General features: G+C 40.4%; 3 protein-coding genes across 5 annotated transcripts in view; 2 read left to right on the plus strand and 1 right to left on the minus strand.

The window, feature by feature from the left end:
• LOC124387786 (ubiquitin carboxyl-terminal hydrolase 37-like) overlaps window positions 1-2974 on the plus strand; it is a 3446-nt gene extending 472 nt beyond the window's left edge. Inside the window, exons 2-9 of one of the 3 annotated variants that reach the window (XM_046852350.1) lie at window positions 57-103; window positions 221-436; window positions 532-642; window positions 828-959; window positions 1229-1361; window positions 1497-1638; window positions 1723-1819; window positions 1942-1964. In XM_046852350.1, coding sequence (XP_046708306.1) covers window positions 57-103; window positions 221-436; window positions 532-642; window positions 828-959; window positions 1229-1361; window positions 1497-1616 — 759 coding nt within the window. In that variant the 3' untranslated portion in view covers window positions 1617-1638; window positions 1723-1819; window positions 1942-1964. Of the gene's footprint in view, window positions 1-56; window positions 104-220; window positions 437-531; window positions 643-827; window positions 960-1228; window positions 1362-1496; window positions 1639-1722; window positions 1820-1941; window positions 2025-2124; window positions 2259-2392; window positions 2576-2764 lie in introns of those variants that run through there. The other 2 variants (XM_046852351.1, XM_046852352.1) reach the window with 2 other exon arrangements.
• Window positions 2975-5409: 2435 nt separating this feature from the next.
• On the plus strand, window positions 5410-13831 carry LOC124387146 (intracisternal A particle-promoted polypeptide). Its single transcript, XM_046851292.1, has 10 exons — window positions 5410-5509; window positions 5830-6294; window positions 6385-6596; window positions 8704-8923; window positions 10342-10491; window positions 10595-10762; window positions 10871-11008; window positions 11168-11290; window positions 12753-12973; window positions 13175-13831. Exons 2-10 carry the CDS (start codon window positions 5970-5972, stop codon window positions 13397-13399), a joined length of 1782 nt encoding a protein of 593 aa, XP_046707248.1. The 5' UTR covers window positions 5410-5509; window positions 5830-5969; the 3' UTR covers window positions 13400-13831.
• Window positions 13832-15526: 1695 nt separating this feature from the next.
• On the minus strand, window positions 15527-25416 carry guk1a (guanylate kinase 1a). Its single transcript, XM_046851328.1, has 8 exons — window positions 25246-25416; window positions 19708-19821; window positions 19311-19352; window positions 19123-19219; window positions 16249-16387; window positions 16061-16145; window positions 15854-15939; window positions 15527-15737 (listed from the first exon to the last, which is right to left on the minus strand). The coding sequence occupies exons 1-8, from the start codon at window positions 25277-25279 to the stop codon at window positions 15702-15704; spliced, it is 633 nt and encodes a 210-aa protein (XP_046707284.1). The 5' UTR covers window positions 25280-25416; the 3' UTR covers window positions 15527-15701.
• Between the last annotated feature and the right edge of the window lie 65 nt (window positions 25417-25481).

Consider the following 25481-nt stretch of genomic DNA (forward strand, 5'->3'; position numbering starts at 1 on the left):
CATTGAGTGTGTTTTTATAAACTCATATGTGGTGTGTTTCCTTTTCTGATGTGTAGGAGAACAAGGCACCTCCTTCTTCTGATCCTGGAACATCTACAGGAAGGTGAGCTCCACTGCAGATTTATTTTATTTATACTATATGGCCATAAGTATGTGGACACCCGACTATATAGATCTGTATGTGAAATGAACACAACGTTCCACATGATTTCTTCTGCAGGTCAGAAACTTCACCACGAGACTCTCTGGAGGAAACCAAAAAGATGGAGGAGTTGAAGGAGACCATGGTGCATGGGCAGAAAAATCTGAATGAAGGATGGATGGCAGCAGCACTATTAAACACGAAGTCCATAATTACGAAGTTCTACTCGAATTTGAATACTTTTGATGGCGAGTGCAGTGACGACTACAGAGAGATGGATTCATCTGAGTCCAGGTGAGTTACAGACGTGCAGAACAGAGCAAAGAAAGTCTTCTATTTATTGTGTTCTACAGAGAGTCGACTCTAAACTCCATCCTTTCCACTTTCAGTTCCCATATGACAGTGTTGGAGAGTCTGACTGCATTTCCTCGTGGGGGACACGTGAGCAGTCTGACTCCGAGTCTGTTCCCCATCTCACACGTGCACACGCTCACTGAAGGGTATGTGGATTGTGGATTTGCTTCTGGGTTTGCATTGAAAAAGAACGATGGGTTTAGTTAAAAGATTTGAGGCTTCTATCTGAACGCACTGGAATAGGAATGTAGTACGTGTTGAGATGTTTTCACAGCTCCAGTGTGGTTTCTTTAGACCTGAACGTGTGTCTAACGTCTGGATCTGTTCGCAGGTTGACCAATTTCGGATTCAACTGCTACGTTAACGCGAGTCTGCAGTGTCTGTTCACAGCTGAGACGTTCTGTGGAGAACTTTCCAACCTGCTGGACAATTCCTTCCCCAAAGTAGACGACACATTGATCAGGTAATCAGACTCCACACCACTGACCTCTCATCCATCATGATCCACGTTAGAACCTAGCAAAGAGACCACGTTAGCAGACGGGACATTAGCAGCACATTTAGGATCGTCGTAAAAATAAAAATGCTAAAAGGGTTAAAGGATCAAATTCAGGCTCGAGAAAGCAGAAAGCACTGATTCCCAACCAGACCAAGTGGATCATAGGGAATATCCAGTATGTAGATTAGGAATAGACTTATGGAGATAAAAATTGTTCTCCTGATCTTCTGCAGATGTTTTGTGGAGTTGTCACGCTTGAGAAACGGCTTGAAAGGTGGACATAAAATCAACAAGGATTCTTTGCTCAAAGACCTGATTTTATCAGCCACGATGATCAACCCTGAGTTCACCATTGACCAACAGAATGTGAGTACGGAGAACACACACACACACACACACACACACACACACACACACACACGAGAACATGATGAGAACATACTGATGACTGATGTGTTTCTGTGTGTGTGTGTGTGTGTGTGTGTGTGTGTGTGTGTGCAGGACGCCCATGAATTCCTCTGCTTCTGTTTGAGTGAAATCGAGGAGTTTATCTTAGGACACGTTGGAAAGAGGATGTGGAACCTCGATGTCCAGTCAAGTCCAATTTCAAGTTCAACATGAGGAACATTATAACGTGCACCAGGTACCACACCTAACCTGAAGAGTTTGGAATTTGGAGGTGATGCAGGTGTTTATGAGATGTTCATGCATGTTGTGTGTGTTGCAGCTGTGGATCCCAGCAGAACAAACTGGAAGTCTTCAATCACCTGTCTGTGCCCCTGGTGTGCGAGTCGGTGGAAAAGTGTGTCTACGACTTTGTTTATGTGAGTAACTGCTTCTCGTTATATCTGTGTGTGTGTGTGTGTGTGTGTGTGTGTGTGTGTGTGTGTGTGTGTGATGGTATTATTACTGACCCCTGTGTGTATGAATAATGTGTATATTGTAGAACACCACAGTGTTGGAGAGAAAGTGTACGGTGTGTGGAGGAGAATCTGCCAGCTCCAGATGGGTGTATGACACACTGCCCAGGTAACACACACACACACACACACACACACACTGTAATTATTGTAAGAGTGAATGAGGATCATCAGCTGGAACATTCCTGTTCATTTCTTTTTCTCTCCAGGTTTCTGATTGTGCAGCTGAACAGGTTCCAATTTACAGATTATTACACAGTCACCAAACTGCACACTGCAGTGGACATCAGTACGAAGCTGCACATAGACTGTCCCCCTCAACCAGACACGCAGATCCCAATAGGTATGTAACCAGCAGACATTCTGATCCTCCGAGTCTGGAATCCGACAAGAAAATCCTCTAATGTCTGTAGTCAGTATAAATCACATTCAGATTCATTCCAGAAGAAATAATCCTTCCTTCATTCCTTTATGTAGAGAACAGCAAAGCTGAGGGCAGAAAGACGGCCCTGAATGAAGCAGTGAGAGAGATTCAGACAGATAGAATGAAAGAGGACGTGAGAAAGAAAAGAAAGAAAGTTAAGAAGGAGGACTGTGGATCAAATTCTACTTATAGACTGAGAAGTGTCCTGAGCCATATTGGGGGAGAAGCAGCTAAAGGTAAGGTAGAAAACACACACACACACACACACACACACACACACACACACACACACACACACACACACACATAAATCCAGTGTATTTCTAAATAAATTTGGTTTATAGCTCCATATATATTTCTATTGGATGGTGAAGACACTTTATTGTGATTCATATGTACTATTTCTGTTCATGTCTCTTTCCCAGGACATTATGTGACCGACTGTTCCAGGGACAATCATTATCAGTGGATGACCTGCAACGACCAGTTCGTCACGCAGACCACCGAGAAGGCGGTGCTACAGAAGAGGATGAATAACGCCTATGTGCTCCTCTATGAGAGACTGAACACTGTGTGAAATTCTTCCTCTTGTGTAGGAATGGGAAAGTGGGGATGGTCACACCCTCACCCCTGTCCTGCTCATCAATACAATTTAAATATTATATATATCTGTGTGTATATGTACAGTAACACTATAGATATTAATGATCAGCTTTGATATGAGATTATTTACACAAATAAATTATTTATTTTAACACATTGTGTGTGTGTGTGTGTGTGTGTGTGTGTGTGTGTGTGTGTGTGTGTGTGTGTGTGTAATAAACACACAGTTTATTATATATATACAGTATTGTGTGCAGCATTGATGTTGCTTTCCAGAACATTTGATGCAGTTTCTCCAAATCAGTTCCCTACAAAATCATGACATTGAGTTCACCTTTAATTATCTAATGGATTTCCAGGTCTTTAGCTGTTAAAACTAAAAAAGAATGATTTTAACTTTCCATATTGTATTTCATAACACACACTAAAATGTTACCTTTTCTGTCGGCGTCTGTGTTCAACTTCTAACAACTGTAATGGAAATCCACCTTTTAAAATGAAATGATGCGTCGTGGGAAAAACATTTCAGGACTTTGTATCTCATGTAAAATCTCAATGAACCACCAACCTGAAATTCCATCACCTAAGAACTTTAGACACAATCATGCATATTCATTTTTATTTACCAGAAGAAAGAAGATTTTATTGTATAAACAAATTAACTAATCACCATATAACATCCCATTTTCTTCACCTATATATGTGCCTTTTCCTCTACATCTTCATCCATCTCAGTCTTCCTCACACACTTATAAATGTCTGTTCTTCTTCTGGTATTTACAGGCCAGAAGATAACATGAGTTTCCATAATTATCCAGAGTTCCATAGTTCTATAGGTATCACAATGAAATTGATATACTACTGATGAGTAAACATATTACAGTCGATGCTAAAATTACCCACATTAATCACTACATCAGAAAAAACTCATATTAACAGCCATAATACAATATTCCCAATTTTCCTCTCAAACACCTCAATATTAAAATAAATATTTGGTTGAGACACAATAAAATGATTGTTGTATTTTGATTGTAGATGTTTGAAGCAGCACTACAAATCCTAAAACACACAGTTGGTGTAAATCTCAACTACAAACCAATGAATTTAGACATTATAAGACACTATAAGAGAAATAAACTCTCTGAGCAGAAGAAAACTCAGTCCCTCTTCCTCTTAACACTAACAATAACATCGAAATGTAATCTTTTCCACAAGACCACTGAGTTCCACACAGAAACCTGTGATGTTATAGGAATATAATTGCTCGCAGAAAAAAAAAAAAGTTTCGAAATGTATTTTATTTAATCAATTATCACCCACTGAACTCTGAATACCCAAAAACACACTGTAAAACACTGTATAAACAATGTAAAAAAAACACTGTTAAAAAACACTGTAAAAAAAACACTGTAAAACACTGTATAAACAATGTAAAACACTGCATAAACACTGTAAAAAAACACTGTAAAAACGCTGTAAAAAAACACTGTAAAACACTGTATAAAACGCTGTATAAACACTGTAAAAACACTGTATAAAACACTGTAAAAACACCATACAAACAATGTATAAACACTGTAAAAAAAAAAAAAAAAACACTGTAAACACTTTAAAAACCACTGTAAAAACGCTGTATAAATACAGTAAAACACTGTATAAAACGCTGTATAAACACTGTACAAAACACTGTAAAAACACTATATAAACAACGTATAAACACTGTAGAAAAAACACTGTAAAAACACTGTATAGAAAATGTAAAAACACTTTATAAACACAGTAAAACAACACTGTATAAAACGCTGTATAAACACTGTAAAAAGACTGTATAAAACACTGTAAAAACACCATATAAACAACGTATACACTGTAAAAAACACTGTAAAAACAATGTATAAATAATTTAAAAACACTTTATAAACACAGTAAAACAACACTGTATAAACACTGTATATAACTTCTGTACAATTATACACAATGTACAGATTATATACTGTATTTATTATACCTCTCTTTCTCCACACATATTCTGCCCATATTCTTCACGTGTATATAATGTGTGTATACATTTATAAATATAAATATAAAATTAACCCAATAACGGCAATAACACTGGACGTCTTTCCTTTAAAACAAATAAAATGTTAGAGATATTCCTGAAATTACACACGACTGCGTTACATTTAATGTAGTTTAAATTATGAAATAAAAATATTTATTTGTAATAACTGAATGGTTTGTAATAATGTATTTTTATTCTAGTTTATTACACATTATACATTTTATATAATATTCTACTTCCCCTTCCTTTACTTTTTATACTTATATTTTATCCTTTATAGATTATCCTTTATATTTTTATTTCTATTAACATGTACATTCTTCAGTATTGGACAGAAGGAAAAAGTATTTATTTCGGAGCTCGACTGATCGGGTCTGATCGGGTCTGATCAGGTCTGAGCGCGTCCTCTGGTCTGTGTGCTGATCGCCGAGAAATCGATGGAAATGCGGAAGTTTTGATTCCGGCTGCGGAAGAAAATTAGAATGAAACAAAATGAAGTCTGGTAAGAGAAATATAGTGCAGCGGAAACGTTTTTTTTTTATAAATATACCTGTTATTTCACTCTGCTTAGGTTTATAATGTTTATAAATCGGATTATACCGCTTTCTGACTGCTATTATTATTATTAATATTATTATTATTATTATTATTATTATTATTATTATTATTAATCCTCCTCTATTTAAAAATAAATTCGCTTTCATTTAAAAACCTTGTACAGAATGGCATTTGTTTGCACTTGAATTAATCCGTGTTTTTTTCAGCTTTGTATGAGTTTGAATTATATTTGAGATATTTATGGCTTGTGTGCTGTTTATTAAGGTGCGTCTAGTCTGCGCATGCGCCAATTTGCTAATATTCATTAATGGTGCTTCTCGGAGGAGATCGGTTTCAGCTTCGAGTCTCAGGCGTGATGTCCTGCCAGAAACCGAGCAGCATCTCTGTGTAACGGAGGTACCACCATGTCATCCACCTGCCCGTCCCGCTCAGCCCCGCCCCCTGCAGGGACCGGCAGCACAGGTGAGGGTTGTAGGCGGACTTCGGAGCGCCACGCCCACCTCATGCTGGCTCAGATGAATAAAATGCGTCTGCGCTCGGAGCTGTGTGACGTGCGCCTGATGGTGGGGGGACGAGCGTTTCAGGTCCACCGGTTGGCCCTCGCGGCCAGCGGGCCGTATTTCTCCGCTCTCTTTAACTCGGCTATGAGTGAGTCACGTGAGGAGGAAGTGCACATCGCCGGCATCCAGGCTGACGTCTTTGAGTCCCTGCTGGAGTTCATATACACAGGTAGATACAAATCACAGGTGGAGACACGTTTTGTGCTTATTTCATAGAGCAAGGTGTGTATTTTGAGTTGTGTGTGTGTGTGTGTGTGAGGGTGTGTGGAAGTGACAGTCGAGAACGTCCAGGATCTCATGATGGCGGCCGACATGCTGCAGCTCGGAGAGCTCGTGCTCATCTGTGGAGAGTTCCTGAGAAGCCACATGGAGCCGAGCAACTGTGTAGGAATTTATCAGTTCCTGGAGCAGATCAACTACAGTGAGCTCCTAGAGTTCACGCAGAACTACATCCACGCCCACTTCCTGCAGGTAAACCCCTCCCACCTGCACACCACATCCACTTCCTGCAGGTAAACCCCTCCCACCTGCACACCACGCCCACTTCCTGCAGGTAAACTTCTCCCACCTGCACACCACATCCACTTCCTGCAGGTAAACCCCTCCCACCTGCACACTACATTCACGCCCACTTTTTGCAGGTAAGCTCCTCCCACCTGCACATCACATCCATGTCCACTTTCTGCAGGTAAACCCCTCCCACCTGCACACCACATCCACTTCCTGCAGGTAAACCCCTCCCACCTGCACACTACATTCACGCCCACTTTCTGCAGGTAAGCTCCTCCCACCTGCACATCACACCCATGTCCACTTTCTGCAGGTAATCCCCTCCCACCTGCACACTACATTCATGCCCACTTTCTGCAGGTAAACCCCTTCCACCTCCACAATAAATTCAGGACCACTTCCTGCAGGTAAACCCCTCCCACCTGCATACCACATTCACACCCACTTCCTGCATGTAAATGCTTCCCACCTGCATGCCATCTTTTTAACCCCCTGGCTGTACCTTTAATGCCCCTGTCTCAGGTGTGTGAGGGGGAGGAATTTAACCCCTAACCTACCTTTAATACCCCTGTGTCTGGTGTGTGAGGGGGAGGATTGTTAACCCCCTAACCTACCTTTAATGCCCATGTGTCAAGTGTGTGAGGGGGAGGAGTTTAACCCCCTAACTGTACATTTTTTGCCCCTGTGTACGGTATGTGAGGGGGAGGAGTTGAACTCCCTAGCCGTACCTTTAATGCCCCTGTGTCAGGTGTGTGAGGGGGAGGAGTTTAACCCCCTAACTGTACCTTTAATGCCACTGTGTCTGGTGTGTGAGGGGGAGGAGTTTAACCCCCTAACCTACCTTTAATTCCCCTGTGTCAGGTGTATGGGGGGAGGGGTTTAACCCCCTAACCTACCTTTAATACCCCTGTGTGTGGTGTGTGAGGGGGAGGAGTTTAACCTACCTTTAATGCCCCTGTGTCAGGTGTGTGACGGGGAGGAGTTTAACCCCTAACCGTACCTTTAATGCCCCTGTGTCAGGTGTGTGAGGGGGAGGAGTTTAACCTACCTTTAATGCCCCTGTGTCAGGTGTGTGAGGGGGAGGAGTTTAACCCCCTAACTGTACCTTTAATGCCCCTGTGTCAGGTGTGTGAGGGGGAGGAGTTTAACCCCCTAACTGTACCTTTAATGCCACTGTGTCTGGTGTTTGAGGGGGAGGAGTTTAACCCCCTAACCTCCCTTTAATTTCCCTGTGTCAGGTGTGTGGGGGGAGGAGTTTAACCTACCTTTAATGCCCCTGTGTCAGGTGTGTGAGGGGGAGGAGTTTAACCCCCTAACTGTACCTTTAATGCCCCTGTGTCAGGTGTGTGGGGGGAGGAGTTTAACCTACCTTTAATGCCCCTGTGTCAGGTGTGTGAGGGGGAGGAGTTTAACCCCCTAACTGTACCTTTAATGCCACTGTGTCTGGTGTGTGAGGGGGAGGAGTTTAACCCCCTAACCTCCCTTTAATTTCCCTGTGTCAGGTGTGTGGGGGGGAGGGGTTTAACCCCTAACCTACCTTTAATACCCCTGTGTGTGGTGTGTGAGGGGGAGGAGTTTAACCTACCTTTAATGCCCCTGTGTCAGGTGTGTGAGGGGAGGTTTAACCCCTAACCGCACCTTTAATGCCCCTGTGTCAGGTGTGTGAGGGGGAGGAGTTTAACCTACCTTTAATGCCCCTGTGTCAGGTGTGTGACGGGGAGGAGTTTAACCCCCTAACCGCACCTTTAATGCCCCTGTGTCAGGTGTGTGAGGGGGAGGAGTTTAACCTACCTTTAATGCCCCTGTGTCAGGTGTGTGAGGGGGAGGAGTTTAACCTACCTTTAATGCCCCTGTGTCAGGTGTGTGACGGGGAGGAGTTTAACCCCCTAACCGCACCTTTAATGCCCCTGTGTCAGGTGTGTGAGGGGGAGGAGTTTAACCTACCTTTAATGCCCCTGTGTCAGGTGTGTGAGGGGGAGGAGTTTAACCTACCTTTAATGCCCCTGTGTCAGGTGTGTGAGGGGAGGAGTTTAACCCCCTAACTGTACCTTTAATGCCGCTGTGTCAGGTGTGTGAGGGGGAGGAGTTTTCCAACCTGTCGAAGGATCAGTTGGCATGTTTGCTGCGCAGTGAGGAGTTGAGGGTCGAGGATGAGTATCAGGTGTTTATGGCGGCCATGGGCTGGCTCCTGCATGATGTCACACACAGGAAGAAACACATGGTGGAGGTTCTGGAGCCGATCCGATTCCCTCTGCTGTCTCCACAACGACTTTATGCCTACATCGAGGGTGAGTGTAGCACCTTAAAGCAGGTTACTGTATAGTACTTTACATTAACTTACACTTTTAAGATAGTTATGTCGTAGTTACAGCACAATTACAGCTGTAGTTACAGCATAGTTATGATAGTTATCTCACAGTTAGCCCATAGATACAGCTTAGTTACGAAAGTTATGTCATAGATACAGCTCGATTATTTCCTAGTGATGATAATTACCTCATAGATACAGTTTATTTACAATAGTTACCTCATAGATAGAGTTTATTTACAATAGTTACCTCATAGATAGAGTTTATTTACAATAGTTACCTCATAGATAGTTTATTTACAATAGTTACCTCATAGATAGAGATTATTTACAATAGTTACCTCATAGATAGAGATTATTTACAATAGTTACCCCATAGATAGAGTTTATTTACAATAGTTACCCCATAGATGAGTTTATTTACAATAGTTACCTCATAGATGAGATTATTTACAATAGTTACCTCATAGATGAGATTATTTACAATAGTTACCCCATAGATGAGTTTATTTACAATAGTTACCCCATAGATGAGTTTATTTACAATAGTTACCCCATAGATAGAGTTTATTTACAATAGTTACCCCATAGATAGAGTTTATTTACAATAGTTACCTCATAGATAGAGATTATTTACAATAGTTACCTCATAGATAGAGTTTATTTACAATAGTTACCTCATAGATAGAGTTTATTTACAATAGTTACCTCAAAGATAGAGTTTATTTACAATAGTTACCCCATAGATAAAGTTTATTTACAATAGTTACCCCATAGATAGAGTTTATTTACAATAGTTACCCCATAGATACAGGAGAGAAATTTCTCCACTGTGGGACGAATAAAGGTATATCTTATTTACAATAATCACGTCATGGTTATGGCTTAGTTACAATAGTTATAATGCCTTCGTTAAAATATTGTCATAGTTACAGCATTGTTACAGCTTAGTTATGAAAGTTATGGCTTAGTTCACATAGTTACCTCATAGTTTTGATAGTTACATCATAGTCACAAAAGTTACTTCATAATTATGGCTTAGTTACCTGATAATTACATCTTAGTTACGATAGTTACTTTATTGTTACATCATAATTATGGCTAAGTTACCTCGTAGTTTCATAATACTTGTGGCTCAGTAACGATAGATACATCATTACATTATACTTATTGCTTAGCGATCATTGTGTCATAGTTACATGATGGGTACGACTTATAGTCATAGTTATGATAGTTACATCACAGTTACATCATAGTTATGACAGGCGTGACAGTCACAGTTACATCATAGTGACTTCTTAGTGACAATCTAAAAATTACATTGTACACTGTAGACACTGTGTGTGTGTGTGTGTGTGTGTGTGTGTGTGTGTGTGTGTGTTTGTTTGTGAGAGACAGGTGTGAGCGACTTCAGCCTGCGGGTGGCGCTGCAAACCCTGCTGAGAGAATACACAGAGATGGTCAAAACCCCCAAAGACCCCAAAACAGTCGCACAACCGACGAAGACCCGGCCCCGGAGGAAGGCACGCAAATACCTCTACGCCATCGGTACACTCTCTGTGTGTGTGTGTGTGTGTGTGTGTGTGTGTGTGTGTGTGTGTGTGAGACAGTCTTTATCACTCTGACATTTGTCCCCTTTTCATCCCATCAGGAGGTTACACTCGTCTGCAGGGGGGTAGATGGAGTGATAGCCGGGCGCTGAGCTGTGTGGAGCGATTTGATTCGTTCAGCCAGTTCTGGACAACGGTCTCCTCCCTCCATCAGGCCCGGAGTGGGCTGGGCGTCGCTGTCCTGGATGGCATGATCTACGTTATTGGAGGTGCGTATGTGTTATACTATTTGGATTAAGGTTAAGTAAGGAAATAGAAAAAGCTCAGAGAAAGCATTTTTGCTGTGTGTGTGTGTGTGTGTGTGTGTGTGTGTCCAGGTGAGAAGGATTCGATGATCTTTGACTGTGCAGAGCGCTATGACCCCGTCACCAAACAGTGGGCTGCTGTAGCATCACTCAACTACCCACGCTGTGGAGTCGGGGTGTGTCCATGCCACGGTGCCCTCTATGCACTCGGTACACACACACACACACACACACACACACACACACACCTGCTAAACAGGTTTCCTAATCACAGAACATGAAAACCAAAACTCAGCTTGGGCCAAAGCATTATTGGTTTAAAAAAGTTACACACGTCTCTGACCTCTATGTGACCTCTGACTGTTGCAGGAGGCTGGATCGGGTCTGAGATCGGGAAAACAATGGAGCGTTATGACCCGGAGGAGAACAAGTGGGAGGTAATCGAGAGCATGCCTGTACCACGATACTACTTCGGCTGCTGTGAGCTACAAGGTAAAAATAAATATTTTTAAAATCAGTATCTAACCTGCAAATCTATTCTTATTTTACAGCTGTTACTGTACAGTACATACTGTTATGAGGGAAATATTTACCTCAGGTCATTTAGTGGCACTGGAACTTAATTAAGATGAAAACTATGAGCCATGTTTGACGTTAGCTGTGTTTACATTTATATGAATATTTAGACGTCACAGAGAAGCAACATGAGCAATGTTCAGTTATGTGTTACGCATTACAACAAAAGTATAAAGAAATTCTGTCTTTAGCTACATATTACATCAAAAATTTAGACAAACCCAAAAATTATTCAAGGTAGTGTACAGAAAGTCAATATATATTCAACTGTAATTACCACAGAAGTATAAAGAAATTAAGGCCTTAGATACGTATATCTACATTAAAACACTGTAACATAGACAAACTCAATATTTAACCACAGAACAGTAAAGAAACTTTTTCTCAAGCTATAGTTTCCAGAGATAAATAGATAATCAATTTTCAGCTATATTTTACCACAGACACATAGACAACCTTAATATTTAGCTATATTTTACTAGGTAAATATAGACATATATAATGTTTTTCTAATTAGTACCACAGAACCAGAGAAACACTGTAATTAGCTAAACATTAACACAGAAACAGACAAACTCAATAATTATCTAATTTTTACCTCATTATCATAGACAAACCCAAAATGTAGAAATGTCCCATTAAAGAAACTCAATTTCTAGCTAGACTTCAGGATATTCAATGTAGTGTAAAACAAAGCTATGTTTGTCTATAAATTGCCACAGAAGTATCAAGAAATTAAGTCTTTAGCTATGTATAGCTTAATTTTACCACTGAAGCATAGATAAACTAAATGTTTACCCACATTTTACCACCAAAACAAAGCCAAACTTAATATTTAACTAATTGTTATTGCAGAAACCTAACCAGACATAAATATTTAGCTACATTTTACCTCAGAAACATAGACAAACACAATATTTAGCTACAAGTTACCAAAAAACAGTTAAGAAACTTAGTCTCTAGCTTCAATTGTCTATAGATTTTCAAAGTAGTGTACAGAAAGTCAATCTTTAGCTAGAATTATCTATATATTGTCACAGAATTATAAAGAATTTAAGATTTTAGCTAAGTTTAGCATAAACATTTTAGCACAGATTCAAAATCAAACCTAATATTTATTTTACCACTGTATTGGGAAGAAACTTAAAGAAGTTGTAAATAATCTTTATCTATGCTATGGTATTTATTACCACAAAAAAAAAACCAATTTTGACCTATATTTAGCCACTTGTTACTACACGACAGTACAGAAATATAATTCTAAGCTATATTGAGCTACATACTATTGCAGAATGGAGAACCTTGATCTGAAGCGACCGCAGAAGTAGAAGAAAACCATGCTATTTAACTACATTTAGCTAAAAAATGATGATTGCAGGTTTCATCTACGTGATTGGTGGGATCAGCGACGAGGGGCTGGAGCTTCGTTCAGCCGAAGTCTACGACCCCATTTCCCGCCGTTGGCGAGCGCTGCCTGTCATGATGACGCGGAGGGCGTACGTGGGTGTGGCCTCGCTCAATAACGCCATCTACGCGGTGGGAGGCTGGAACGAGGCTCTCGGATCACTCGACACCGTGGAAAAGTACTGTCCTGAGGAGGTATGGTCTAGTGTACACTTTATTTACAACACTTATGTTCTTCTGAGGATTACAAAAACAATCAAAAGTTTGGAATCGAAAATTATAACCAGTTTATACATCATAACCTAATAGCACCGATCTGCAGCTAAGCTAACGTGGCTTAATTCTCTAACATTTGGTGTGGTGAGGTGAATGCTAACTCCTGTGCTCATTGTTAAGGAGCGGTGGGTGGAGGTGGCATCCATGTCGGTGGCACGTGCCGGTGTTAGCGTAGCCGGCGTTAACGGGCTGCTGTATGCCATCGGGGGCCGGAACTCTGGGCGGGATTTCTCCGCACCGGTTACTGTGGACTCGGTGGAGATTTACGACCCGCACCTGGACACGTGGACTGAAATAGGGAACATGATTACGAGCCGCTGCGACGGGGGTGTGGCTGTGCTCTGACATGCTCCACCCCTTTCACATGTTCACGAGTTACGTCTGTAACTTACGAAATACTTGAGGAGAGCAACGGTTACGAGGTTTTTACCATGACATGAAGGTGCTACGATTTGGTTGGTCACAAAACTTTGAGGCGTGGTCACGTGGTGGGGGGCATGGCCATGCTGTCACAGACCCCACCCCTTTTAGTTTAGTCCTCAAACGCTGTTGACTAACAGCATTCATGTCATAAATCATTTATTAAGTCTTTCTGACAGAAATTTCACGAGTTATCAATAGAAAAACAGATTACAAAACATTTCAAACTTCACTGAGATATTTCACGTAATGAAGCGTTGGTGTGGTGGTAATGTGTGTGTGTGTGTGTTATTATTGTGTTACTTGATGTACATTTCTTACCTGTGTGATTAAATTAGCATTGAAGCTCAGAATAGAGTCTCACTGCTCACGCATTTCATCTGTAATCATTTACATCACTGAAAACATCCAAGCTACACCATGTGCCAAAAGTATGTGCACCCCGACCATCACACTCATATTTTAGGTCAAATCAAAAAGGTTCTAGGCTGGTTCTGCCAGGCTGCACGGTCACAGGGAGCACCGAACTTCAAATATCAGTGCACCAAAGACATCGTCCTGTGTACATCAGGAGCTGAGCAACTATTCTGAGCACGTCAGCTTTGTCACAACTAATAACAAAGATTCCCAAACCCTGCTTCACCATGACGATGGAACAACCCTGAGCTCCATAAAGAAGCGCTTGTTTGTGTGAAAGTGTTGTTGGAGTGGAAGAACTCAACCGAACTGGAGACTCTTTACCTCACTAACATTCCTGTCAATGATGATCACTAACCCGCACGACCGTGAGCCAAAACCAGGTGAAGCAATAAGGGAATAAATCCTGTTTAAGACATTCAACTGAAAAAAAAAAAAAACAAAAAATGACTCAAAACATAAAAGAATGTGAATAAAAAAACAAAACGATAAAAAAGAAGAATTGAGAGATCACTCGGAATTTCACACACATTCATTTTTATTAGACCTGAAGGTTCATTTAAAAATGTATTTAAAAAATAAAATAAAAAAAACAAGTGTTGAACGAAAGATGTGTGTGTGTGTGTGTGTGTGTATGAGTGATGAATCAAAAATCAATAAGGAATGATAGAACAGTAAGATCTGGTAGTTGACCACAGTGATTATGGGTAATGTGCTGTTCAGGAAGTTAGGTTAAACACCAGATTCACACAATCACAAAAGTGTGTGATTCCAGCGAGTGTGAGCACTGGAGAAAAACTAAACAAAACACTTCTAATTGGTCAGTGACTGCAACTGTTATAACGTCATCATGGGGTAGATTTTATACTGCAAGTCTGTCCGAGAAACAAAAAAACAAACCCCAAGCACCAAGTTGTTCCTGTTCATGACGCCATATTGTTAACAGTTATAGTAAATAAACAGAATGTGGAGTTACACGCCATTAACCAACAAAACCAGGGGAAATAATTATAACAATAATAATCAAAAATGTAAAAGTTTTCAGACAAACTATTTTTGGTAAGAAATTTTCAAATCCTATATACAGTAAATTTAATAAAAAAAATGCAAAACAAAGAAAAATAATTTAGAAATGTTTGTTTTTTAAATGTTTGTCAACTTCATATATTCCAAGTAAACCGAAAAACATAAAAAAGCTAATAGTGATGGGCGACATAGTGATTGAATATTTTTTTATAAAAGAAAATTTGGGGACATGATTTAATTGATTGAATGGATATGATGTTTTTATTATTAGTAGTATCAGGATTGATGATGATATAATGTGAGGTCTGTATTGCTCTGCACCTTTTACAGTTTTAAAGTGTTCCTTGGCCTGTAAACATATTTGATTCGGTATTCTAATATAACTCCGCCCCCCACCAACCACACCTGTAACAGTGAGCAGGTGACCCCGCCCACCTTTTTTGTTATTGGAAGGTGAACTCAGGAGGGAACGGAGTCATCTCTGCCTCACTGTAATTCCCCTCTCAGACAGCAGAGGGCGCTCAATACACTGGTGTTTCCGGTGTGTGTTACCCACAATGCTATGCAGTGATGAAAAGTTTGCCCCGCCACTTAATTATTGGCCATCAATTAATAAAAAAAAAGATGTTTATTAAAATAAAGTTTCCCTGCTGAATCTGTGAGAACGTTCCTCAGCTGCTTGTGAGGGAGAGGAGTGTGTGTGGAGTGTGTGTGTGTGTGTGTGTGTGTGTGTGTGTGTGGGGAATGTTGCCTCTCTGAGCTCTGGTCCTCAGATGCTGCACCTTCAGGCTTTACTGCTGTTCTTGACATTTTCTATTTCCTGTTATAAAAACAGAGACAAAAGGACACCCCGTAAACCAGCTGTTACTATAGTAACCATCAGGTCTCAGATTGACCAATCAGAGTTCAGGAGTGAAAGCAGGAAGTGAAAGTGACCTGGAGCAGAGCAGCTTTTAGTTTCTCATACGCTTCGTCCAGATTATCGTTAACGATCACCACGTCAAACTGACCCGCCTCTTTACCTGCAACGCACAACATGCACAACTATACACAACATATGGAGAACACATTTTGCATTGTGTGTATGTGTGTGTGTGTGTGTGTGTGTGTGTGTGTGTGTGTGTGTGTGTGAAAACCACATACTGAACTCCACTTCTATGAGTGCAGCCTGGAGCCTCTTCTGTAAACTCTCCTCCGTCTCTGTCTTTCTTGCCCTTAACCTCTTCTCCTAACACACAAACACATACACATTAGTTTGTGTGTGTGCGTTTGAATGTGTGTGTGTGTGTGTGTGTGTGTGTGTGTGTGTGTGTGTGTGTGTGTGTGTATACCAGCACATCCATGGATGGAGGTTGGATGGAGATGTAGATGGGGTTTAAGTTGGTTTTCTTGATGCTCTTCACACCCTGCATGTCGATGTCCAAAATGCAAATCAGATTTTGGGCTTGAACGGCCTGAACTGCAGCTTTACTGTAGGAAACACACACACACACACACACAGTCAAATTAGTTTCAGCTGTAAGAACACTGCAAACTATCCAGAATGTCAACATTTAACTCAAAAATGTTCCGTATGAAAAGAAAAAAACACGTAAATGTGATGGAACCAGCTGAAAATTTTAAGTGTAATTTAGGAAACACTAATTACACAATAAATACACCTAGCATCAAACTGCTAACACGGTAACCATGGAAACGACACGGCACCATCTGAAACATAAAAAGTTTACTTCAGAACACTCTGTAATTACACTGTAAGTACACTTAGCATCAAACTGCCAACAATGTAACCATAGAAAAGACACAGAGTAATCTAAAATGTCAAAGTTTACCTCAGAAAACACTGTATTTACACAGTACATACATGTAGCATCAAACTGCTAACACAGTAACCATGGAAATTAGACAAATTCATCCAAAACACCAAAGTTTACCTCAGAAAACACTGTAATTACATTATAAATACACTTAGCATCACACTTCTAACACAGTAACACAACTAGGGCTGCTGCTATCACTTGTTTTAGTAATGGAGTATTCTAACAATTATTCCATCGATTAATTAAGTAATCTGGTAAATACTTTTTCTTTATTAAGCACAATGCTAGGTTTGTTTGAATAGTGAAGAAAATTCAGAAAAATGCATTTCGAAAAAGTTAATTTAAATTCGAGCATTTTAATGAGTAAAATAAGGATTTGACCCCTTGGCAAAACATGAAAAACCCTTGTTGGCAATCACAGAGGTCAGAAGTTTCTTCTAGTTGGCCAGATTTGCACACATTTCGAGAGATTTTGTCCACTCCTCTTTGCAGATCCTCTCCAAGTCATTAAGGTCTCGAGGCTTTTGTTCGGCAACTCGAACCTTTAGCTTCCTCCACAGGTTTTCTATGGGATTAAGGTCTGGCTTGGCCACTTCAGGACCTTAATGTGCTTCTTCTTGAGCCACTCCTTTGTTGCATTGGCCGTGTGTTTTGGGTCATTGTCATGCTGGAATACTCATCCACCATCCATTTTCAATGCCTTGGCTGAGGGAAGGAGGATCTCCCCCAAGATTTGACAGTACATGGCCCTGTCCATTGTCCTTTGATGCGGTGCAGTTGTTGATGCGGTGCAGTTGTCCTGTCCAGAAGTTCTCTTATGAATCTTGCAGATGTTAATCAGCAAACTTCAGACCGGCCTGTACATGTGCTTTCTTGAGCAGGGGAACCTTGCTGGTGCTGCAGGATTTTAGTCCTTCACGGTGTAGTGTGTTACCAATTGTTCTCTTGGTGACTATGGTCCCAGATTCCTTCTGATCATTACAAAGATCCTCCTGTGTAGTTCTGGGCTGAATCCTCACCATTCTAATGATCATTGAAACTCCACGAGGTGGGATCTTGCATGAAGCCCAGACTGAGGGAGATTGAGAGTTAGTTTGTGTTTCTTCCATTGGCAAATAATCGCACCGACTGTTGTCACCTTCTCACCGAGCTGCTTGGCGATGGTCTTGCAGCCCATTCCAGCCTTGTGTAGGTCTACAATGTTGTCCCTGACACTCTGGGACAGCTCTTCAGTCTTGGCCATGGTGGAGAGTTTAGAGTCTGATTGATTGATTGCTTCTGATTGATAGGGGATCAAATACTTATTTCACTTATTAAAATGCAAATCAATTTATAACTTTTTTTTAATGTGTTTTTCTGGATATTTCTGTTGTTATTCTGTCTCTCACTGTTCACATAAACCCACTATTATTTTAGACTGATAGACTGATAGACTTTTCTTTGTCATTGACAAACGTTCAAAATCAGCAGGGGATCAAATCATTTTTTCCCTCACTGTAAGAAAATAAAACAGGTCTCTTAAAATGGACTTGTGATTTGTTTCCTTTAATAAAAATTTATATTTTTATTGCTGTAATTTCACACAAGAATAACTGTGAAAACTGAACCCATTTAGTGCATTTAGTTGCGTATTACACAAAATGCAAATACAGTGCGTTTAAAAAGTCCCTCTGCAGTGGAGTGTAGAGAAAAATACGGGAAACTATTTGTTAATGAAACTCTGTATTATTCTCACTCATGTATTTAGTTATTCAATCTCACAGTATGGTGATGTGGTTTTCATTTCTCTGGAAAAGCTGCTTAAAATCTAATGAAATCTGTTTATTTATCTCCATCTTTATAAACGTGCTCCACTACCTGCCTGACTCTACACGCCACTGCAGAGGGACTTTTTCATCACACTGTATAGAAATAAACATAAAAATACCAGTTCAAATGACTTTAAAAACGGGAACTGCACTGTACAGTGTTCTCTTCAGGTTTTAGTTTGAAATGATGCCAAACTTTGGGAACTTTCTGGCGTTTACTTTGGTCTGAATCTTCCCCTCTGTGTTTTCTTCATTTTTGCATTCTGCATTCTTCTGTGTTACATGTTCAGAGCGCTCCAGTGTTTAGCGGGTGGTGCGTCAGTAATAATGGTCCATGGGGAAACACAGTGCTCTGTGTGTAGCTAATTGGACTAAACACATTTTTGTAATCGGATTACTCGAGGAATCATTTCAGCCCCTACATGGAACTATCCAGAACATCAACATTTACCTCAAAAAATGTGTGTGTTCATAAATTAATCAAAAAACCCTTAAATTACACTGCAAATACAGATGACACGCTTGTTTCAGCCACACACACACACACACACACACACACACACACACACACACTCACCTGGTTCCATACATGTTCCCTGAGAACTCTGCACTCTCGATAAAATCTCCGTTAGCAATTCCCGCCTGCATGTCCTCCCTTTTCACGTAATGATAATCTGAACATACAACATTACACACCCTGTTACACACTGTGTGTGTGTGTGTGTGTGTGTGTGTGTGTGTGTGTGTGTGTGTGTGTGGAGATACCTTTTCCATTCTGCTCTCCAGGACGAGGTTTCCGTGTTGTATCTGAAGGAAAAGTAAAAACACTAATAAACATCATCATCACCATCACACACACACACACACACACACACACACACACACACACACACACACACACACAAAACCTGGATTTCAAGATTAAACCCAAACAATAGCTTAGCTTTCTAAAAAGAACAAATGACTAGCAATGAAATGACACAGCTGATGAGTGTATGTGTGTGTGTGTGTGTGTGTTTCATTTAATGCATGTGTGTATATTTGGTTGAGTGATTGAATTTGTGTGTGGGTTTATTTAAGTGTGTGTGAGTTTGTTTCATTGTAGGTGTGTGTATATGTGTGTGTGTGTGTGTGTGTGTGTGTGTGTGTGTGTGTGTCTTACGAGACACGCTGAAGCCGAAGACGCCGTCAAATTCTCCCAGCAGCTTTTTGAGTAGTGTGCTTTTCCCAGCACCCGAGGGCCCACTGAACACCACTGGCCTCGGCCCTGCCATCACTACACACACACACACACACACACACACACACACACACACACACACACACACACAGATTGTTGTGTAATTAATAATGACAGCAGGAGTGTGTGCCTCTCCTCGACCTTGTTAACACGCTTCACCTGAACTCGTTAACACTCGTTAATAAGCAAGCCGTCACCTGAGGCTCTACTCAGGAGGATAATTACACACACACACACACACACACACACACACACACACACACCAGTAAGAACACAAAAAACATCCAAAATCTTTGCTCATATACAAATAAATAAATAATCAATATTATATGAAGGCAAAAGTTTGTGCCCCCTTTCCTAAATATGACTAATATATACAGTATCAGCCAAACATTTGGACACACCTTCTCCTTCAGTGGTCTTTCTTTGTTTTTATTGTTCCTGACATCCAAACTATGAAAGAACACATCTGGAAAGATGTTAGTTAGTGATGAATCCTTTGAGAGAATGTCGCGAGTCAAAGCTAAATGGAGCTACTTTGCACAATATAAATATAAAACATATTTCTTCTTTATCACAGAATTCTAGACGTGTCCTTACACAGTTTTAATTCCTCAGCGTTAATGTTGAATATTTAAAAGAATTCCCCTGTATTTTTCTTTAAAGTTGTCATGTTGCAAAAATATTTTTTATTCATTTTATCCTTTTTTTTATTATATTTTTGAAAACTTAACAGCAACAATAAGACGAAGAAGAGGAGGAGCACACAACACAAATAAATACAAGCAGATAGTAAAAATAAAAAATATATACAAACTAAACTAAATAGTATGTAAAGGGAGACACGCAAGAGTCTTGTGCAAATACAAAATAAACACACACACAGTGTAAAATCTGAAGGATCAGACTCACCTCCCTGAGACTGTACCACAGTGAAAACAAAACTACACTGCCACAGCTGTCTTTATATGTGTGTGTGTGTGTGTGTGTGTGTGTGTGTGTGTGTGTGTGTGTGGCAGTAGTAGTAAGGAAGATATAAAAGGAGTGAGATAAAGAGGAGGGAACAAGAGGAAAGAGGGATAAAACAGAGAGGTGCAGGGGGAAAAGAGATAAAAAGAACTGTATTTCCTGAAGAAAGCTCAAGTTTTCAGTTTAGACAGACAGACAGACAGACAGACCCTCTCACACAGCCCCACCCATCATCCCTCTTTACAACAAAGGAGTATAAATAACAGCAGAACGTGAACCAGTTTGGCCACTGCTTCATTCCACCTCCAAGAATGTGAAACCTGGGACTGTGTATCATTCACTGTGTTTTAATTACTGTGTATCATTCACTGCGTCTCAGTCTCACTGTGTCTCAGTCTCACTATGTCTCAGTCTCACTGTGTCTTATTAACTGTGTCTCACTCTCACTGTGTCTCACATTCACTGCATCTCTCTCTCACCGTGTCTTACTCTCCCTGGGCTTATTACCTGTGTCTTAATAACTGTGTCTCACATTCACTGTGTCTTATTAACTGTGTCTCACTCACTGTGTCTTATTTACTGTGTCTCATTCACTGCATCTCACTCTCACTGTGTCTTATTTACTGTGTCTCACTGTCCCTATGTCTTATTAACTGTCTCACATTTACTGTCTTATTAACTGTGTCTCACTCTCACTGTGCCTTATTTACTGTGTCTCACTCTCCCTGTGTTTTATTAACTGTGTCTCACATTTACTGTCTTTTTAACTGTGTCTCACTCCCACTGTGTTTTAATTACTGTGTCTCACATTCACTGAGTCTCACTCTTACTGTGCCTCACTCTCACTGTGTCTCATTAACTGTGTCTTACTCTCACTGTGTCTCACTCTCACTGTGTCTCATTAACTGTGTCTTACTCTCACTGTGTCTCACTCTCACTGTATCTTATTTACTGTGTCTCTCTCTCACTGTGTCTTATTTACTGTGTCTCATTTACTGTATCTCACTCTCACTTTCTTATTTACTGTGTCTCATTCACTGTGTCTCACTCTCACTGTGTCTTATTTACTGTGTCTCATTCGCTGTGTCTCACTCTCACTGTGTCTCATTCACTGTGCCTAACTCTTACTGTCTTATTTACTGTGTCGCATTCACTGTGTCTCACTCTCACTGTGTCTCATTCACTGTGCCTAACTCTTACTGTCTTATTTACTTGTGTCTCATTTACTGTGTCTCACTCCATCTTATTTACTGTGTCTCATTCACTGTGTCTCACTCTCACTGTGTCTTATTTACTGTGTCTCATTTACTGTGTCTCACTCTCACTGTCTTATTTACTGTGTCTCATTCACTGTGTGTCACTCTCACTGTGTCTTATTTACTGTGTCTCATTCACTGTGTCTCAGTCTTACTTTGTCTTATTTACTGCGTCTCATTTTCACCGTGTCTTAATGTGTACACTACTCTGTGGTTGTATAAATTTGCCTTTGTGTGAGTGTGTATGGTATGTGTATATGTGATTTGTGAATAAGTGATGTGTGTGTGTGTGTGTGTGTGTGTGTGTGTGTGTGTGTGTGTGTGTGTGTAACAGTTGGCACTGACGGCAGCTCTTGACTCAGTGTTTACCTCCACACCCTGCTCCTGATCCGTGTCAGACTCAGGAGCTCCATCACACCTTAACTCTACTGACCTCCTGCTGCTATAACACTACTATATTCCCACCATAAACCTGCTATAACTTCATTACAAAACCCTCTATAACAACTTTATAAACCCTCTATATCCCCACCATAAACCTGCTATAACACCTTTATAAACCCTCTATATCCCCACCATAAACCTGCTATAACTCCATTATAACCCCTCTATAACAACTTTATAAACCCTCTATATCCCCACCATAAACCTGCTATAACCCATTATAAACCCTCTATAACAACTTTATAAACCCTCTATATCCCCACCATAAACCTGCTTTAACTCCATTATAAACCCTCTATAACACCTTTATAAACCTCTATATCCCCACCATAAACCTGCTATAACTCCATTATAACCCCTCTATAACACGTTTATAAACCCTCTATAACCCCACCTTAAACCTGCTATAACCGCATTATAAACCCTTAATAACACCTTTATAAACCCTCTATATCCCCACCATAAACCTGCTACAACCCCATTATAAACCCTTTATAACAACTTTATAAACCCTCTATATCCCCACCATAAACCTGCTTTAACCCTATTATAAACCCTCTATAACACCTTTATAAACCCTCTATATCTCCACCATAAACCTGCTATAACCCATTATAAACCCTCTATAACAACTTTATAAACCCTCTATATCCCCACCATAAACCTGCTACAACCCCATTACAAACCCTCTATAACCCCACCATAAACCTGCTTTAACTCCATTATAAACCCTCTATAACACCTTTATAAACCCTCTAAACCACCTTTATAAACCTGCTATAACCCCATTATAAACCCTTTATAACAACTTTATAAACCCTCTATATCCCCACCATAAACCTGCTTTAACTCCATTATAAACCCTCTATAACACCTTTATAAACCATCTATATCCCCACCATAAACCTGCTATAACCCCATTATAAACCCTCTATAACACCTTTATAAACCCTCTATAACCCCACCATAAACCTGCTTTAACTCCATTATAAACCCTCTATATCCCCACCATAAACCTGCTTTAACTCCATTATAAACCCTCTATAACACCTTTATAAACCCTCTATAACACCTTTATAAACCCTCTATATCCCCACCATAAACCTGCTATAACCGCATTATAAACCCTCTATAACCCCACCTTAAAACTGCTAAAACCCCATTATGAACCCTCTATAACACCATTATAAACACTATAACATCATTATAAACCCTCTGTAACCCCACTATAAACCCTTTATAACAGCATTATAAACCCTCTATAACCCCACCTTAAAACTGCTAAAACCCCATTATGAACCCTCTATAACACATTATAAACACTATAACATCATTATAAACCCTCTGTAACCCCACTATAAACCCTTTATAACGGCATTATAAACCCTCTATAACCCCACCTTAAAACTGCTAAAACCCCATTATGAACCCTCTATAACACCATTATAAACACTATAACATCATTATAAACCCTCTGTAACCCCACTATAAACCCTTTATAACCACATTATAAACCCTCTATAACCCCACCTTAAAACTGCTAAAACCCCATTATGAACCCTCTATGACACCATTATAAACACTCTATAACATCATTATAAACCCTCTGTAACCCCACTATAAACCCTTTATAACCACATTATAAACCATTTATAACCCCACTTTAAATCTGATATAATCCTATTATAAAACTATTATAACACCATTATAAACCCTCTATAATCTGCAGAGTCAGAGGACAGGGACAGACGGCAGAGATAAAGTAGAGTAGAGAAAGAGAGGAGAGACGAAGTACAGATGTAGAGACAGAAATAATAAGTTCCATGTGCAGCTCATCATCTGTATCAGAGTGAAATCAGATGAGAGTCATGAGGACGGGTCTGGAGTGAACTTCTCCTCACACTCTCTAATAGAGATCATTCAGTGGGTGGGCTGAGATCTTCTACCAACATCACCATTTACACCAGAACAGAGCCGAGATCCTTCTCCAAGAAATAAACAGGAAATAGGAATGTGAGACAAAAATAAACAGGAAATGGGAATGTGAGACAGAAATAAACAGGAAATGGGAATGTGAGACAGAAATAAACAGGAAATGGGAATGTGAGACAGAAATAAACAGGAAATGGGAATGTGAGACAGAAATAAACAGGAAATGGGAATGTGAGACAGAAATAAACAGGAAATGGGAATGTGAGACAAAATAAACAGGAAATGGGAATGTGAGACAGAAATAAACAGGAAATGGGAATGTGAGAGAAATAAACAGGAAATGGGAATGTGAGACAAAATAAACAGGAAATGGGAATGTGAGACAGAAATAAACAGGAAATGGGAATGTGAGAGAAATAAACAGGAAATGGGAATGTGAGACAGAAATAAACAGGAAATGGGAATGTGAGACAAAATAAACAGGAAATGGGAATGTGAGACAAAATAAACAGGAAATGGGAATGTGAGACAGAAATAAACAGGAAATGGGAATGTGAGACAGAAATAAACAGGAAATGGGAATGTGAGACAGAAATAAACAGGAAATGGGAATGTGAGACAGAAATGAACAGGAAATGGGAATGTGAGACAGAAAGAGAAGGACTGTTGGAATGTGTGAGGAGAAAAGCAGCTCATTGTGAAGGTTTGAGGTTCCTCTCTGCTGCAGCTCCCACACTTCCATCAGATCCATGTGATGCGCGCTGGAGCCCTTTAGAAGATCCCCGGATGTAGCATCACCATCACCTCTCTCTATCTCTCTCTATCTCTCTCTATTCCGCAGTAAAACCGAACCGCTCACCTGAGGAGAGTCTGGAGAACAACCTCAGGTACATCGGGGAGAAACACGAGCTCCAGAAGGAACTGCAGATCCTCCTAGGATCCTGAGGAACACACCCGGAACTCGGAGCAGCATCGCGCACACGCCCGTGACGTCACACACGAAGCCGATTTGCCCCGAAAGCGGCGATCCTGTTCGAGCGCGTCAACGTCGCGCAGCCTGCGCGCAGACTCGAATCGCGACTACGTTCTGTACAC

This window comes from Silurus meridionalis, chromosome 6 (genome assembly GCF_014805685.1).
Source record: "Silurus meridionalis isolate SWU-2019-XX chromosome 6, ASM1480568v1, whole genome shotgun sequence".
Lineage (NCBI taxonomy): Eukaryota > Metazoa > Chordata > Actinopteri > Siluriformes > Siluridae > Silurus > Silurus meridionalis.